Source organism: Oncorhynchus masou, unplaced genomic scaffold (genome assembly GCF_036934945.1).
Source record: "Oncorhynchus masou masou isolate Uvic2021 unplaced genomic scaffold, UVic_Omas_1.1 unplaced_scaffold_2053, whole genome shotgun sequence".
In the NCBI taxonomy this organism is placed as follows: domain Eukaryota; kingdom Metazoa; phylum Chordata; class Actinopteri; order Salmoniformes; family Salmonidae; genus Oncorhynchus; species Oncorhynchus masou.
The window spans coordinates 66,923-85,353 of record NW_027016622.1 but is presented as its reverse complement, the minus strand read 5'-3'; the positions used below and the strand labels follow the sequence as shown (position 1 = coordinate 85,353).

The following is an 18,431-nucleotide window of genomic DNA, read 5'->3' as shown; positions in this document are numbered from 1 at the left end:
AATCACTTCTCTTACGTTTATTGCACGCAGAGTCAGGGTATATGCAACAGTTTGGGCCGCCTGGCTTGTTGCGAACTAATTTTCCAGAATTGTTTTATGACATAACATTGAAGGTTGTGCAATGTAACAGGAATATTTAGACTTATGGATGCCACCCGTCAGATAAAATATGGAACGGTTCCGTATTTCACTGAAAGAATAAACGTTTTGTTTTCGAGATGATAGTTTCCGGATTCGACCATATTAATAACCTAAGTTTTTCTGTGTGTTATTATGTTATAATTAAGTCTATAATTTGATAGAGCAGTCTGACTGAGCGATGGTAGGCACCAGCAGGCTCGTAAGCATTCATTCAAACAATACTTTTGTGCGTTTTGCCAGCAGCTCAATGCTTCAAGCATTGCACTGTTTATGACTTCAAGCCTATCAACTCCCGAGATGAGGCTGGTGTAACCGATGTGAAATGGATAGCTAGTTAGCGGGGTGCGCGCTAATAGCGTTTCAAATGTCACTCGCTCTGAGACTTGGAGTAGTTGTTCCCCTTGCGCTGCAAGGGCCACAGATTTTGTGGTGCGATGGGTAACGCTGCTTCGAGCGTCGTTGTTGTCGATGTGTTCCTGGTTAGAGCCCAGGTAGGAGCCTAAAGTGCCTATAAGAACATCCAATAGTCAAAGGTATATGAAATACAAATCGTATAGAGAGAAATAGTCCTATAAGTCCTATAATAACTACAACCTAAAACTTCTTACCTGGGAATATTGAAGACTCACGTTAAAAGGAAACACCAGCTTTCATATATTCTCATGTTCTGAGCAAGGAACTTAAATGTTAGCTTTCTTACATGGCACATATTGCACTTTTACTTTCTTCTGCAAAACTTTGTTCTTGCATTATTTAAATCAAATTGAACATGTTTAATTATTTATTTGTGGCTAAATTGATTTTATTGATGTATTATATTAAGTTACAATAAGTGTTCATTCAGTATTGTTGTAATTGTCATTATTACAACAACAAAAAAATTGTCTGATTAATCGGTATCTGCTTTTTTTTGGTCCTCCAATAATCGGGACCTGCATTGAAAAATCATAATCGGTTGACCTCTATCGGACACCCATGCATACCCCACAAGACATGCCACAAGAGGTCTCTTCACAGTCCGCAAGTCCAGAACAGACTATGGGAGGCACACTGTACTACACTGAGCCATGACTACATGGATCTCTATTCCGCATCAAGTAACTGATGCAAGCAGTTATGTTAGATTTAAAAAAAAAACAGATGAAAAAAACCTTATGGAATAGCGGAAACTGCGAAACACAAACATTGGCACAGACACACACACACACTAGTCATACACATGGATTTAGTACTGTAGCTATGTGGTATTGGTGGATTAGGGGCCTAAGGGCACACAGTGTTGTGAAATCTGTGAATGTATTGTAATGTTTTTAAAATTGTATAAACTGCTTTAATGATGCTGGACCCCAGGAAGAGTAGTTGTTGCTTTGGCAGCAGCTAATGGGGATCCATAATAAATACAAATACATGGTGTTTTACTCTAGGTTTCTGAAATAGACTTGATTAATTGAGGATTTTTAGCATCTGGTTAATTAGTCTATCGGGAACCCGAGTAGCTGGTATAAAGTAACCTAACCGGAGACCCAACTATAGGTACTAAGTGCATTGGTAGGACTCATAGGGAGGGGTGTCTCAGGGCTAAAATGTGTAAAAACCTGTTTTTGCTTTGTCATTATGGGGTATTGTGTGTAGATTGATGAGGGAAAAAAAAACAATTTAATCAATTTTAGAATAAGGCTGTAACGTAACAAAACGTAGAAAAAGTCAAGGGGTCTAAATACTTTCCAAATGCACTGTACTTTGTCAAGGTGTACGGCCTGTCGGACGACCTGGCCAATCAACTGTGGATAGTGCTGCAGCATGCCATGGGCAAGGCTGGAGGCCACAGTGACGCTGGTGCAGTGCATCCCAACACCTTGGCAGGTTCTTCAAGCTCTACCACAACACGGTGTCCGTGAGGGTGCAGGAACTGGCTACAGAGGACCTGACGGACGACAAGACTGTGTCCCTCCTCACCTGGTTCCTCAATTAATACCTACAAAAGTAAGTCTATACTACCCTCTCTGTGACTCGTACAGACAATTGTAAATTGTTTAAATTTTACATTAATCGAAGGGCGGTACAGAATAAAGCCAATGTCAAATCCAAATAAATTATTTTCTACCTTCAGTCGTGCTTCTACTAAAACTCCAGATCTAACTGGGTGATCATTAAATCATGGGATTTATGTCTGTTACTTGGTCTTAGCAGGTGAATGATTTATTTTCAAATGATTATACTCGTTAGCAAGCTATGGCTCCATACAGAATTAAGCTAGCGTTTTGATTAAAAATTAAAATAGCTTGCAAAATAACTTTACTTAATCGATTTTGGTAGCTAGAATCAGACAACGTGAGTTACAAATCGTTAATAACAATTACTTGCCTAGTTAAATAATGTTAAAAAACAACAAAATTCGCTTCCAAAATTTATTTTGGACAACATTGCCAATATATGCACAACATTGCCAATATACCACGTCTAAGGGCTGTATCCAGGCACTCTGCGTTGCGCGCAAGAACAGCCTTTAGCCTTGGTATATCGGTAATATACCGCACCCCCTCATGCCATATTGTTTAAACATAGTGTAACCGATGTGAAATGGCTAGCTAGTTAGCGGTGTTGTGTGCTAATAGCGTTTCAGTCGGTGACCTTGAAGTAGTTGTTCCCCTTGCTTTGCAAGGGCCGCGGCTTTTTTGGAGCGATGGGTAACGACGATTCGAGGGTGGCTGTTCTCCAAGTGTGCAGAGCCCAGGTTCGAGACCAGGTAGGGGCAAGGAGAGTGACGGAAAGCTATACTGTTACAATGGCATGAGGCTGGTAGCATAGCATGTCTCTTAATTGAATAGAGGCAGTTGTTTTCAACAACCCTCATCAAATATTCAAAAAATAATTACACTAATGAGATGTATCCACCAATCCAAAGAAAGGATAGGCAGGTACTGGACAACCCGCCGTGCCGCAAACATCGACTACGTCATCCAAAAACATGGCAGACATTGGATGTTTAATATCTTTGGCGGTGAGTGATACATTTTTAAAAATCTGCGTTAGTGACAATTATTTGAATAATTCAATGGATGTTTTGTTCACAAAGCTGATGACTAAAGTGCAGTGCTTGACTTGGACTGAAATAGGTTCTGGTACAAACTTTAGGTGCACGAGCTCCACAATACTTTTTGAGCTAACATTCTACAAGACGAACAGTAGAAAATGTGAGGTGCTGGAACTCATCTCTGGTGAGCTCCTGCCCAATGTGTCTTTATTATGCATTTTCAAATCGGACTTCACTATATGGTCGTGTATGGAAATTCGCTTTCTGTGACGGGTGTCAGTTAAACTGCAGTACCGAAGCCAAACTGTAGGAGCAGTCGAAACCGTAATTCTAGACCGGAACCGTGGCCCCTTGGGATAGACAGTCAGCCTTGAATATGCCCCCTGGAACGTGCCAGAGCGTCCGACGTAGCCCACTACCCAGCGTGTAGTAGCTAGCTTACCTGGTGTCGTTGAAATCGCTGCTGAAATGATTTTGAACTAAAACATATTTGAAAAGGAGCTATTCGAAGATACTACGTGAGTTTGATTGTTGATTTCACCTGCTATCAAACTATTTAGCGAGCTAGCTGTCTGACTAACGTTATCTAGCTAGCTAACGTTAACATAGCTAACTCGCCAGCGCTTCCCACAATTTGCTGCTAGCTAGTTAATGGCAGTATAAGCGGACAGTTAGTTAACGGATGAATGTTACAACTAGCTATATTAACCAAACAAGGCAACTGGCTAGTATCTTTCTGCCTTGGAATTCACAAATTTGATCCGGCATTAACGTTAGCTGACATCAAAGATATTTATAACTAACCCCTTTCTGTCTGTGCTGATATCTTGCTTGGAGACCATGATTCAGGTTGGTTGCGTTTCAGGCTGTGTTTTATGCAGTCGCCCTGCGTATCTGTCATTGGCCAAACTCAAATAGCACTGCTTTATCACACCGTCACGTTACTAGATTTTTGCTCACTGAATGGAACAAATGTTTCCCACCCACTTGTCACATCTGTTTGAGAGAAGGTTCTTTCTAAGTAGCTCATGAGAGTGGGTGGGTCCTTTCTACCTCAGTAGCTTACGAGGGAAGGTCATTTTTATTCTAGTTTCCTGTGTTCTTCAGTTTTTATCATGTGATGATGTTTTGGTGATGTGTTTTCGTCTGTATAATACCTCTGGCAGAGTCATGGCAGAAGCTCATCAGGCTGTGGCGTTCCAGTTCACCGTCTCTCCAGATGGCATTGATCTGCAGTTGAGCCACGAGGCCCTGAGACAAATCTACCTGTCTGGCCTGCATTCCTGGAAGAAAAAGTTTATCCGCTTCAAGGTGCTCCAACACTTAAATTGTATTCAAACTTTGTCTCAAGGGAAATTAGCCATCAGACATACAAATACCAAGTTGTACAGACATTCAACAACATCAGATCACGTAAATGCAACCAACAGTGACGTTGATGTGTCAAACAGATGGGATATAATTTCCTCCACAGAATGGGGTGATGACCGGGGTGTACCCTGGCAGTCCCACCGGCCTGATGTTAGTGGTGGGGCTGTACATGGGGAGGGCAAAGTACGTCCAAGCTGACCCTTCCTTGGCACTGTTCACCAAAGTGGGTGCTCACCTGCCTGTTAGGTAAAGTCTCAACTCGCTATCCCAATGATGCTGACTAAACTTTGAAAAATATAGAATCACCATAGATAAAATGATAATTGCCTGATGTTTATGGCCAGTAAGTGATGCTTTGCCTCTCTCCTTGCAGTCGCTACATGTCCTTTGAGAAACAACAGGTGGTTGGTGGGGTGCTAGTTGGCACAGGGCTCTGGGTGGCTATTTTCTTCACCATGCGAACTGCACTCAAGTGGCTGCTCTCCTGGCATGGATGGATGTATGCCCATCACGGCACCGTGTCATGGAAGACACGCATCTGGCTGGTGAGTCGACTGCAAACGACCATGTCAGTTGTTGCCTCGTGGGAAACCAATGCCGGGTGGAGGTGGGGGCGACAGAAATATTATACCTAGAAGGATCATATGTCAGAAATATCTCCCCCAGACCAAATAAACAGAAGACTGGTGGAAAGAAAAAAAAATATATATATGATCCTTTTTATTTGAAGGTAGACTTCTCCTTTAACAGACCAGCCCATAATTGTGAGTGCAGGTACTGGTGAAAATCTTCTCCGGGAGGCGGAATCCCCAGTTGTACAGCTTCCAGACATCGTTACCACAGCTCCCTCTGCCCTCGGTGAAAGACACCATCAACAGAGTGAGTGACAGAAACAAAACACAGCTCCACTTAACCATCTTTTAAAAAATATATATAATAATTAAAACCATTTACTAGAAGGGTACAATGTGGCTATTTTATAGAACTCCTGAAGGTGTGCAATGTTAGATTGTCATACATGTTTCCTCTGCCAGTACCTTGAATCTGCCCATCCGCTCATGGACGACGAACAGTACTTGAGGATGGAGGGTCTTGCCAAGGATTTTGAGAAAGGCCTGGGTCCTAAACTTCAGTGGTACCTGAAACTCAAATCCTGGTGGGCTACAAACTATGTAAGTCACGTTTAATTAAATATTGTTTTCATCAGATTTTCTTAGATAGCTTCATTAATTTTCCATAACTTGTCTTGCTGTTCTCAGGTCAGTGACTGGTGGGAGGAGTACATCTACCTAAGAGGCCGTGGACCAATCATGGTCAACAGCAACTACTATGCAATGGTAAGAGTCAGAACTAGCATTATATATAATCAAGCTGCTAGGAATGTAATAATATCACAGACTTACTGAACCCAGGGGTGCAACATCACAAGACTTCTGGGAACGCTTGTGAAACCAGACAGACCAGGCTGGGGTTTGAGAAGTGAAAAATTATTCAAAAGTTATTTATTTTCTCAAAATGTAAAGGCACAACCTAGATTGGAGCCAATGTCTTTAAGTAGTTGAACATATTATTTCCCCAACCTGCATGTATACCTCGTGAAACTGACACGTTTTAATTTTTGTCAAAAAACATTAAAACATACAATCTACCTGCAGCGAAGCTGCTTAACATTTACATTACATTCAGTCATCTTAAAGACTCCCATCCAGAGCAACCAGGGCACGTTGACTGATCTTGAACCAGCGACCTGTCGGCCACCGGCCCAAGCCCCCAACCACCAGGCCACCAAGATCCCCCCCCCCCACAGTTCCTGAGAGCTGCCCCTCAACCATCCAAGACCCCCCCCCCCTCTGAAAAAAACCTCTCCCACAATTCCACACACCTAAAACCCTCCCAAGCCACCGTCCCCCAATGCCCAAACCAACAAAATGAACAAAAGAGAAAACCAAAGGAAAACAACAGACATCAAGGACAACAGTATTCTAAACATCAAGGCCAACTGGATACATTTCGGTGCATGTGTGGCAATATTTACGTGTGTGTGTGCACAACTGTGCATTTTAATGCTTTTAGCACCTGCACGGCATCAGCCTCAGGCAATATCATTTTTTACTTTTGTCTTTGACTGTCATTTTTTAAATTTTATTTTACTTTATTTAACCAGGCAACAGTTAAGAACAAATTCTTATTTTCATGACGGCCTGGGAACAGTGGGTTCAGAACGCAATATCATTTTTTACCTTCCGGTTTAGTCTTTGACTGTCATTCTATTCCCCCAGTCAGCAACTTCACTCCCACTTGTCTCCAGTTCCTCATCTTAACCCTCAGCTCCCCTCAGCCCATCCCACCTATCTCTGCTGGCCACCCTCTTCACATTTCTATCTTTCAACTATGTTGTGATGTCTAACACACTTTGAATCTATCTAATCGAATAGAATCCACAGATTGCGAGTTGAAGATTAGTAATTGACTGACCTGGTCTCTCCAGATCTCCCAACAATACTATTTCTAGGGTAAATTTGAGATGAATATTCTGATTTTTCAGCCATTCCTGAACCTGAGACCAGGAACAGGCTACCTGAGGGCAATACCAAAACAAATGGTCTATTGATTCTGTATCCTCACAACAACATCTGCAGAGCTGCGATGATTGTATGCCCCAAATATTCAACATTTTGTTGGTTGCAAGAATTCTGTACAATAGTCTTGAATCTTGCATTGTTTTATATACTCTGTGCCATGGAAGACTAGCGAGAGCGGTGATGCTAGCACATTGCTAGCGAGAGCGGTGATACTAGAGCAGTGATACCAGCGAGAGCGGTGACGCTAGCGAGAGCAGTGATGCTAGCACATTGCTAGCGAGAGCGGTGATACAAGAGTAGTGGTACTAGAGCAGTGGGCGAGAGCGGCGGTACCGCGAGCAATTTTCTCATAATTTTCCAGGTATTTACCTCTCCATGTTTGCAGGATCTTGTCTATTTTTACTAGTTTTCTTTTGAAATGTATTGTGGAGAACTCATTTATATCTTTTGTGAATACCAAGTATGTCTTCTGCCCAGTCAGCCCATTTTATAGGTAAACGGTAATGTTAACGATCCAATATGTAATATGGTACACTTATCATAATTGATGCTAGCGAGAGCCGTGATGCTAGCGAGAGCCGTGATGCTAGCGAGAGCCGTGATGCTAGCGAGAGGCGTGATGCTAGCGAGAGCCGTGATGCTACAAGAGGCGTGATGCTAGCGAGAGCCGTGATGCTAGCGAGAGCCTCCAGCAGGTTTTTTTATTTTTTTTTTATTTTTTTATTCAACTGTCACCATGCACCTGCAACAAAGACAGCTCAGATGTGCGAGTGGCGATTTTTAAATGTTTTATGGAAGGTGTAGGATTTTTGAGAGGACAGCCTGCACATGCTCAGTTCGGGATCGAGACGACCGTTAGACCCGATGACTGTTTAAACTCATGAGCTTAGCTAGCCATCGCCTCCATGTCATCGCCTACAAGTTTGATCAGGGCTTTCTATTGGAGAAATTTTTTTTTCAACTGCCTATTTTCATGCAACAAAGACAGCGGCAGGGTAGCCTAGTGGTTAAATGTTTTGGACTAGTAACAGAAAGGTTGCAAGTTCAAATCCCCGAGCTGACAAGGTACAAATCTGTCGTGTTTCTGCCCCTGAACAGGCATTTAACCCACTGTTCCTAGGCCGTCATTGAAAATAAGAATTTGTTCTTAACTGACTTGCCTAGTTAAATAAAGGTAAAATAAATAAAAAATACTGTACTGTCTTTGATAAGTTTGTTATTAATATTATTATATGTTTATGGGTGTTTACCAATTTCATCAGACTCTATTTGATCAGATTCTCTTGGCAATGTTTCTCTTTATCCCTTGTAGATGTTTTTTCTCATTCATTCAGTGATTGTCATCTTTTTCTCCATTCTCACTCCTCTCTCTCAGGACTTCCTGTATGTGTTCCCCACCAGTCTGCAGGCTGCTCGGGCAGGCAATGCTATCCATGCCATCATGCTGTACAGGAGAATGCTGGACCGAGCGCAGATCAAACCGGTAAATAGCCTTCACTTTTGGTCACTGCTTCTTATCTATTTGCTTTATGACCATAATGTGTGTTCCTCTTCCCTCTGTATTTAATACCAAATGACATAAATATGGTTGTTTCTGTTTCACACTTGCGGACGGGATGTTTTCTCTGGTGCAGCTCTTTGCACTGGATAAAAGAGTTCCTCTTTGCTCCGCCCAATGGGAGCGCTTGTTCAATACGTCCCGCCTCCCAGGCCTGGAACGGGGTAAGAGGAGGGAGCGTTATTGTCACAGACCAACTTTGGATCCAGCTCACCCCTTATCCCTCCCACCCATTCCTGTCCCCATGGAATTCCTGTTTCACCAGCATGTTCCATAAAAACAAACCCGTGTGTCACCCATTTGGCCTGCATTCATAACTGTTTGGTACTGTCTGACACTGTAAGTGATTGTAAGTCCTTACTGGAATTACTGTTTTTGCACCTAGTGTTTTTGTCCAGAAATATAGTTTATTTTGACCCAGACAACCATATTTCTCAAGTCTGTAACATGCTGGTGAACTAGGATCAGCTATCTCAAACCCTTCCCCATCCCCTCTAATCATGCCCTTCAATTTTTTGTATTTTTTTTTTAAATCCCCACCCATCTGTCTTCTTTTCTCTTCCGTGGGAGAAATGTTCCCGTGAGCCGTTCTGGTTCCTCCACCACCCCCCACCCCTGTAGCTCCCCTCCCGTCAGTTTCTAGGAGAGCAGGCTTTCGTGCTTTGGTCATTTTTCCTTTTCTTTCTTTTTGCCTTTCAGCTCATGCTTCAAAATACCATTCCAATGTGCTCAGCGCAATATGAGCGTATGTTCAACACCAGTCGTATCCCAGGCGTAGATACAGGTAGATGGCCACTTCTTCCTCCCCAGTCTCTCAATCACACAGACTAAAGCAGTTCTAACAACCAACCAAATTGGTGTAACCAATTGCAGATTGAACAGATTATTTGATCATTTTTTTATTTAACAACGTGTACATTAAATGTACACAGACTTTGCACAAATATATTTCCAGGCAATGTGCACTTTCATACAGGCCAAGTGGCATCGCAGGATGGAGCTGTTTTCTCAGTGCCAAGTTGACATAACAGATTGGCTATTTAGACCCTGGAATAAAGGGGGCTATTTTTTTTGTGACCGAGGCTACAAAGTGTCCTGAATTAGACCCCCCCCCCCCCCGTAGACTCCCATGATTCATTGCAATCCTCTTCATTGTGTGTTTTTAACTATTGTTTCATGCCAAAGAATCCCACTGCAGTTCTGACTGCTGCTTGGAAATGACATCAACCATAGTTTGTGCTTTAGAGCCACTCTCCCAAGTCTTTCTCTTGAAACAACAGTTCAAAGCACTTTTAGTCTCTCCAAGGTATCTGCTTGATACTGTCTTAGTTGCTAGAAAAACCCTTTTTACACATGTTGTAGTACTGCAGTTTCCACCTGTTTTGTTGTGCAAATTATTCAGTAGGTCCACATTGTGTGAATAGTTTTATCAGAGTTCCTTTTTAAGCCATAATCATATTCTTGTTTAGATTTAGTTGGAAGTTACACAAAGTTGTCCCTCTCTACCCTTGTGCTTGTCCAGACACCATCCAGCATATGCAGGACAGCAGGCACATCGTGGTGTACCACCGGGGGCGCTACTTCAAGGTGCCCATGTTCTACGACGGTAAGGTGCTGTCGCCCAGGGCCGTAGAGCAACAGATGGAGCGCATCCTGGCTGACCCCTCTGAACCCCAGCCGGGGGAGGAGTGCCTGGCCGCCCTCACTGCTGGGGACAGGTACGCTAACGCTGCACATGTAATGTGTGCCATTTAGCAGAGGCTTTTATCTAACGCGACGTGTCCATTTTCTTATGGGCAGCTCAGCTGGAATGGAACTGCCCGTTACAAGAGCCATGCTCAACCAACTGAGAGACACCTTAACAAACACACACCATCTCAGATGGTTGTGAAATCGTTTCTGAGAAATTAACTTCAATGATTGCACCCGAATTGGCTTTTTTAAATTTTATTATAGGATTCATATAATATTCAATAAATATAGTACATTTGGATCCAACAATAAATAAGACATGAGGATTTCACAGAAATGTAAACACAATCACCCACAGCCCCCCCCCCATACCCCACTTCAGTCCCAACCCCCAAACAGACCGAATTGGATCAACCCAAATATTGAAGGCGGTGTGTCAGTAATACATTATTTGATCAAACAGTTTCCTCAATGGTATGTTCACCCCGTCTGGCAGGGTTCCCTGGGCGGAGGCCCGCGAGCTCTACCTGAGACAGGGCAGGAACCAGCAGGCCCTGGACACTGTGGAGAAGGCTGCCTTCTTTGTGACCCTGGACGACACAGAGCAGCGTTACAAGGCTGAGGATCCTATCCGATCCCTGGACAGCTACGCCAAGTCCCTGCTGCACGGCAAATGCTACGACCGGTGAGACCGAGGGCTCCAATCCTTCATGTTATGCACAGGGAGTGTGGGAAATGCGCTCCACAAATGAAATGTCATTATTATAATCTACCTGAGACCTAATTTATTCTACAGATTACCCTTTACAAAAGAATGTTCAAGAATGAGCTGTTATAACTACTTATGAATGTTACTGAATGTTTATAAATTAAGACATTTTCATAAATGTTATGAATGCTTATGAATTAAATCACTTTTAAATGCTTGTATAATAAATAAATATTCTATAATGAAATACTAGAGTTTGTATCTTACTCCATCCTCAAGCACTGGTTTGTGTTTGTCTTTTTTCTGTAGGTGGTTTGACAAGTCCTTCAACCTCATCGTGTTCAGGAACGGGACCATGGGTCTGAACGCGGAGCACAGCTGGGCAGATGCCCCCATCATAGGGCACCTCTGGGAGGTAGCTAGCAGAGTAGAGCCCTTCTGCTTCTTTAGTTGTGTTCATGTTTACAGTGTGTCTATAGGTTATCAGGAATCGCTACCAGGCAGAACAAATGGTGCACGTCTCTAAATGATGTTATTGTCCAATTGTAGCATGTGCTGTCGATGGACCCTGTGAAGCTGGGTTACACAGAGGAAGGCCACTGCAAAGGAAACCCCCATCCGTCCCTCCCAGGCCCTCAGAGGCTGCAGTGGAACATCCCAGCGGAGGTAGCCTACCACAGGGGGTTTGGGTTAAACTACAATGTTGTAGGGATGTTCCCCTTTTCAAACGGGATTTATTGTTTTCAGAATTGTCATCAATTAATGCACATCAGTTTTGCGCACACACAGGCCTTTCCATTCTGTTTGATTGTTATAATGATCAAATCTAATTCCCGGTGATCCTGTCTGTTTGGTACAAGTGTGATAATAGATTAGACAGTAGAAATACCTTCAGATTTCACATCTTTAAGCCACCTGAGCTCTAATCTTTCTGAGGACCCCCCCCCCCATTCAACTGTCTACTCTCAAATCTTCAAATGAAATCAAGAACTGAGGCTCTTTGATCAAATACATCAGAGACCCCCAGTGAAATGTGCTGATTGTCAGTGTCTTTGTTCCCCGTGTGCGGTGCCCCAGTGTCAGACGGCCATCGCCAGCTCTCTGATGGTGGCCAAGGCCCTGGCAGACGACGTCGACTCACACATCATCCCCTTCCACTGCTTCGGGAAGGGCCTGATCAAAAAGTGTCGCACCAGCCCCGATGCCTTCATCCAGATCGCCCTGCAGCTGGCTCACTTCAGGGTAGGGTCCTTATCTCTGCCCCTGTTGACTGGCAACAGTAAAGAGGATCAGCTGATTGGATGAGTCCGTTGGCTGATTAGCCAACTAGGCAATTGGAAGGAAGGAGGGTGAGATTGATATAATAAAACCAAGGTTGGGAATGTAGCTTCTTTAGGACGTGTGAATGAATACCAGTGTTAAGAGATGATGCTGTAAGTAGCTGTCAACAATCAGTAGTTTGATAAGATAAAAATCCTCCTTAACAAGGACGATAGCTATAACAAACATACTTTTATTATTTATTAACCAAACATGACAAGACTCAATTGTGCCAGCAAGACAAACTGAGTCTTTACTCTAGTTATAATATGTTATAACCACACATTACAGGACTGTTAACTGAGTCTGTTCTCTAGTTATAATATGTTATAACCACACATTACAGGACTGTTAACTGAGTCTGTACTCTAGTTATAATATGTTATAACCACACATTACAGGACTGTTACTAGAGTCTGTACTCTAGTTATAATATGTTATAACCACACATTACAGGACTGTTAACTGAGTCTGTACTCTAGTTATAATATGTTATAACCACACATTACAGGACTGTTAACTGAGTCTGTACTCTAGTTATAATATGTTATAACCACACATTACAGGACTGTTAACTGAGTCTGTATTCTAGTTATAATATGTTATAACATTACAGGACTGTTAACTGAGTCTGTACTCTAGTTATAATATGTTATAACCACACATTACAGGACTGTTAACTAGAGTCTGTACTCTAGTTATAATATGTTATAACCACATTACAGGACTGTTACTAGAGTCTGTACTCTAGTTATATGTTATAACCAACATTACAGGACTGTTACTAGAGTCTGTACTCTAGTTATAATATGTTATAACCACACATTACAGGACTGTTACTAGAGTCTGTTCTCTAGTTTAATATGTTAAAATAATGTGACCTGTAACTTAACCACCCTGAGTGGATAATGTGTGGTTATAACATATTATAACTAGGAGACTCAGTTATAACCACACATTACAGGACTGTTAAACTGAGAGTAACTCTAGTTATAATATGACATTACAGGACTGTTACTGTCTTCCTAGTTATAATATGTTATAACCACACATTACAGGACTGTTACTAGAGACTAGTTATAATATGTTATAACCACACATTACAGGACTGTTACTAGAGTCTGTACTCTAGTTATAATATGTTATAACCACACATTACAGGACTGTTAACTGAGTCTGTACTCTAGTTATAATATGTTATAACCACACATTACAGGACTGTTACTAGAGTCTGTACTCTAGTTATAATATGTTATAACCACACATTACAGGACTGTTAACTGAGTCTGTTCTCTAGTTATAATATGTTATAACCACACATTACTGGACTGTTAACTGAGTCTGTACTCTAGTTATAACCACACATTACAGGACAGTTAACTGAGTCTTTACTCTTAAAATAATGTGACCTGACTTTCCTTATTCACCCCTGAGTGGATAAATGTTGTATTAAATTTGATTAAATTGAATTTGTCTTCCAGGACAAGGGGAGGTTCTGTCTAACGTACGAGGCGTCCATGACGCGCATGTTCCGAGAGGGTCGCACAGAGACGGTGCGCTCCTGCACCGTGGAGACCTGTGCCTTCGCCCGCGCCATGGTGGAAGACAACCCGGTAAGGGTCTTGGTTCAACTGTGATGGTGGATCTGTGAGCGTCACAGGAACTGAAAAGTTGTGTCAGTCCTCATGAAATATATATATTTTTTGGCATTAAAAATATATATGTATGAGCAAAGATATGAAATAGTTGTATTTTTGCATATTTTTCTTTGTGTATATAAATATATATTATATATAATTATATATAATAATATATTATATATATATATATATATATAACACACACACACAAAGAAAAATGTATGCCTCTCAAAAATGCAACTAACTATTTCCATATCTTTGCTCATGGGAGAAATGTTTAGATTGTGATATCTGGATGTGTTTGGCCAAAAGAGACAGATTCCACCTTTTACTTAGTACCCCTTTACCCCTCTGTTTCAGACACATTTTGGTTGAATGCATTCAGTTGTGCAACTGAATAGGTATGCCCCTTTCCTTTTCCTTTAGTCTCCTCATACCCTTCCTTGTCTTCTCTGTAGAGAGAGCTGCGACTGAAACTGTTGAAGGAAGCTGCGACGAGACACCAGCAGCTCTACCGGCTGGCCATGACTGGAGGAGGCATCGACCGCCACCTCTTCTGTCTCTACGTGGTCTCCAAGTACCTGGGGGTGGACTCGGCCTTCCTCAAAGAGGTCACATGCAGTATTTTGACTTGTGGATGTTACTGTTCGTCTTTAAAGTGGGAATGGAGGTCTTTGTGTGTTTTTAGGTTTTTCTACAGTTTGTTTTCCTTTGAGAGGTCTGCATGTTAAAGCGTGTGTGTGTGTGTGTCCTCTCCCGTAGGTGCTGTCGGAGCCCTGGAGACTGTCCACCAGTCAGACTCCCCTCCAGCAGGTGGAGTTGTTTGACCTGGCCAGACACCCGGAGTATGTGTCCAGTGGGGGAGGCTTTGGTCCGGTGAGTTCCCTGCCTGACCTCAAGGGCCCTCTACTCAAAATGAATTAGGCTTTAAAGTAGCATTAAAGACTGTCAGATGTTTTCAGACCAGATTCGGGAGTGATATGCCACCTTAAAACATAATCGCACAATCTTATTGTCTGTGTTCTTCATTCTGGTGCTCAAAAATCCTACGCAATACATTACGCAAAGCAGCCACAACGGTCAGTAAGCGTGTCCATGATTGAGTCTTTGAATGAAGAGATGGAGATAAAACTGTCCAGTTTGAGTGTTTGTCGCTCCTCTTTTCAGTTCGCTGCAGCTAGTAACTGGAACGAGCTGCAACCCAGGGATGTGTGTGCTTTGGGGATGTTTAACAGAATGTGACTGGCAGAACGAGTGTTGTATGTGGAAGATGAGGGCTGCAGTAGATATCTCAGATAGGGGGGAGTGAGGCCTAGGAGGGTTTTATAAATAAGCATCAACCAGTGGGTCTTGCGCCGGGTACATAGAGATGGACAGTTTACAGAGGAGTATAGAGTGTAGTGATGTGTCCTATAAGGAGCATTGGTGGTAAATCTGATGGTTGAATGGTAAAGAACATCTAGCCGCTCGAGAGCACCCTTACCTCCCGATCTATAAATTACGTCTCTGTAATCTAGCATGGGTAGAATGGTCATCTGAATCAGGGTTAGTTTGGCAGCTGGGGTGAAAGAAGAGCGATTACGATAGAGGAAACCAAGTCTAGTTTTAACCTTAGCCTGCATCTTTGATATGTGCTGAGAGAAGGACAGTGTACCGTCTAGCCATTCTCCCAAGTACCTGTATGAGGTGACTACCTCAAGCGCTCAACCCTCAGAGGTAGTCATCACACCTGTAGGGTAAGGGGCATTCTTCTTACCAAACCACAACCATGTTTTTTAAGGCATCTATGACCAACAGATGCATATCTGTATTCCCAGTCATGTGAAATCCATAGATTAGGGGCCTAATTAATTCCAATTGTAACTCAGTAAAATCTGCAAAATAGTGGGGGGAAGCCTGTGAAACAATTTTTTTATTCTTAAAGGGCCCAAGTTTTCTCTAATTTTAGCAATTGAAAATCCAGTAGGATATAGTGTGATTATCTCTGTGCTGCAGTGTAATCCTTTTCCACACGCTGATTGTGTTTTCTCTCTCTGTGTGTCAGGTGGCAGATGATGGATATGGTGTGTCCTACATCATCTTGGGAGAAAACCTCATTAACTTCCACATCTCCAGCAAGCACTCGAGTCCTGAGACGGTGAGTTGGCTGATCCACATGGCCTATCTGGAATGTTGCTTTCAATCAGCTGTCCTCACTGGAAACAAACACATCGCTGTCGCCTGGGTAACATACAGACCTGAACTTCATGGCAGACCAGCCACTATTGTTACCAACTGCATGTCCATATAGGTTATTTTGTATCAGTTTGCCTTAGAACGTGTCTGTTCTATCAGCTTGTTATAGAATGTGTCTGTTCTATCAGCTTGTTATAGAATGTGTCTGTTCTATCAGCTTGTTATAGAATGTGTCTGTTCTATCAGCTTGTTATAGAATGTGTCTGTTCTATCAGCTTGTTATAGAATGTGTCTGTTCTATCAGCTTGTTATAGAATGTGTCTGTTCTATCAGCTTGTTATAGAATGTGTCTGTTCTATCAGCTTGTTATTGTATCAGCTTGTTACAGAACGTGTCTGTTCTATCAGCTTGTTATAGAATGTGTCTGTTCTATCAGCTTGTTATAGAATGTGTCTGTTCTAACTAGTTTCCTCTCTGTCCAATAGGACTCTCATCGTTTTGGAAACCACATCAAACAGGCCATGCTCGACATCTTGGCCTTATTTCAGCTGGATGCAAATGCCTTGGCGTGATCTTCTTCCTCCCCCTACCTGAAAACCTGAACTTGAACTCTTCCGTAGGCTTACTCAGACGAAATGCTGTGTTATGATTTTAGAATGTGTTTTAAGATCATAATATTAACAAAATAAGAGTGTATAGGAATGATTATAGGGGTGTTTTTTTCCATTTTAAGTTGTGTATTGCATGCTAGCTCACAGACCCATGCTGCCATGTGTTGTCCTATGTTGAGGTTACGCTCATTTCAAAGTGCTGGTGCCTTAATGCACCGTGGTAGTTGAAGTGAGATGTGGAGAGGTGAAGTGAATATATCAGTCAGTGCTTACAGTACGCCCGCTGTCTTACGTGCAGTTCTTTTGAGCTGCTAGCTGTGTATGTTGCACGGCGCAAAAGCATTTTGTTGTTGTTGTTTTAAGTTGTTTTACCCGTTGCTCTGTGTACCACCAAGTGAAGGACTGTTGGCAGGGGTACAGTATCCATTCTAGGACAACTTCCATGGACAGGTGATGCTGTCCGAAAATGGACACTGTGACAGCCTTAGAGTCTATGACACATTTCAATAGTATTGATTAGTGACAGTTGAAGGATCATACTTAAGGCCCGGTTGCCCAGACCCGGACACAAGTCCTGGACTAAAAAGCTTTTATATGGATATTCTCCTTTCAACTTGTTTTTCTGCCCAGGACTGTGCTGAATCTGTGTCCAGGAAACCGGCCCTCTAGGTACTACAGTATAAACACCGTTGGTAAAGTCTTAAAGGGATAGTGCTACATTTTGGCAATTAAGCCCTTTTTCTACTTACCCAGAGGCACATGAACTCATGGATACCGTTTTTATGTCTCTGCTAGCTGTACCTATAGACTTCCAGTCATTGTGCTAACGCTAGTTAGCAATGCCTCACCGAACTACCTTCAACTTCCTTCAAACTGCACCATGAGGCATTACACGTCACATTTTGTTTGTTAGATGTAAAGTATAATTATAAATATTTAAACTTGATAATTTGAATTTCAAAAGTATTTGAAATATCGTATAGCAATATAAATGTCTGCTGTAGAAGGGATTCCTTTGTTGCTAAGGCGATAGCGTTACATGTTTCGTTATAAATATGTAAAACAGCTTATATATATACCAAAATAAAAGTGTATGTTACCAGTGGATTAATAGTTGTATACTTGTTTGATGTTTTTGCTGCACTTTCAGGAACTAGTAACACAAGCAATTCACTGCACCCGCTATTAAATCTGATAAACTGTGTACACTACCAATACACTTTGATTTGATGTCAGCCAGACGACCATAGCCCTTCTAACCCAGAAGATGGATCTCTTTAATTGGAATACCAGCACCTTCACTTTGGCCTTTCTCCTGTGTCCTCTTCACCCCGAGACTGTAATCTACTAGAAGCCTGGTAGGTTTGTCTTGACAGGTGGATGTACAAGTCCTGTCATAGTCCACAGCTGAAAAGCACTGCATTACCACACTGCTAAGGTCCTGACACATATTTCCTGTTGTGGCTTTCCACTTTGAAGACTGATGATACGTAGCCGCGGGCTGAACTTAGAAGTCTCCCCGCAGCGCAACTCATAACTACTGTTACTGCGCTACTCGAGCTTTTGAAGTCATTACACTGTCTAACTGCCTTTAGAAG

General features: G+C 42.3%; 1 protein-coding gene across 2 annotated transcripts; it reads left to right on the top strand.

The window, feature by feature from the left end:
• Positions 1-3,527: 3,527 nt before the first annotated feature.
• On the top strand, positions 3,528-17,940 carry LOC135538927 (carnitine O-palmitoyltransferase 1, liver isoform-like). 2 transcript variants are annotated; one of them, XM_064964803.1, is made up of 19 exons: positions 3,528-3,693; positions 4,342-4,486; positions 4,650-4,792; positions 4,920-5,091; positions 5,321-5,425; positions 5,581-5,718; positions 5,806-5,883; positions 8,504-8,611; positions 8,763-8,850; positions 10,209-10,404; positions 10,875-11,063; positions 11,397-11,502; positions 11,637-11,753; positions 12,165-12,329; positions 13,889-14,020; positions 14,506-14,658; positions 14,810-14,923; positions 16,092-16,184; positions 16,708-17,940. In XM_064964803.1, exons 2-19 carry the CDS (start codon positions 4,346-4,348, stop codon positions 16,792-16,794), a joined length of 2,325 nt encoding a protein of 774 aa, XP_064820875.1. In that variant the 5' UTR covers positions 3,528-3,693; positions 4,342-4,345; the 3' UTR covers positions 16,795-17,940. The 2 variants fall into 2 exon arrangements, with proteins under 2 accessions (XP_064820875.1, XP_064820876.1); XM_064964804.1 differs by lacking the exon at positions 8,763-8,850 and adding an exon at positions 9,386-9,470 and having other exon boundaries at positions 3,529-3,693.
• The last annotated feature ends 491 nt before the right edge of the window (positions 17,941-18,431 follow it).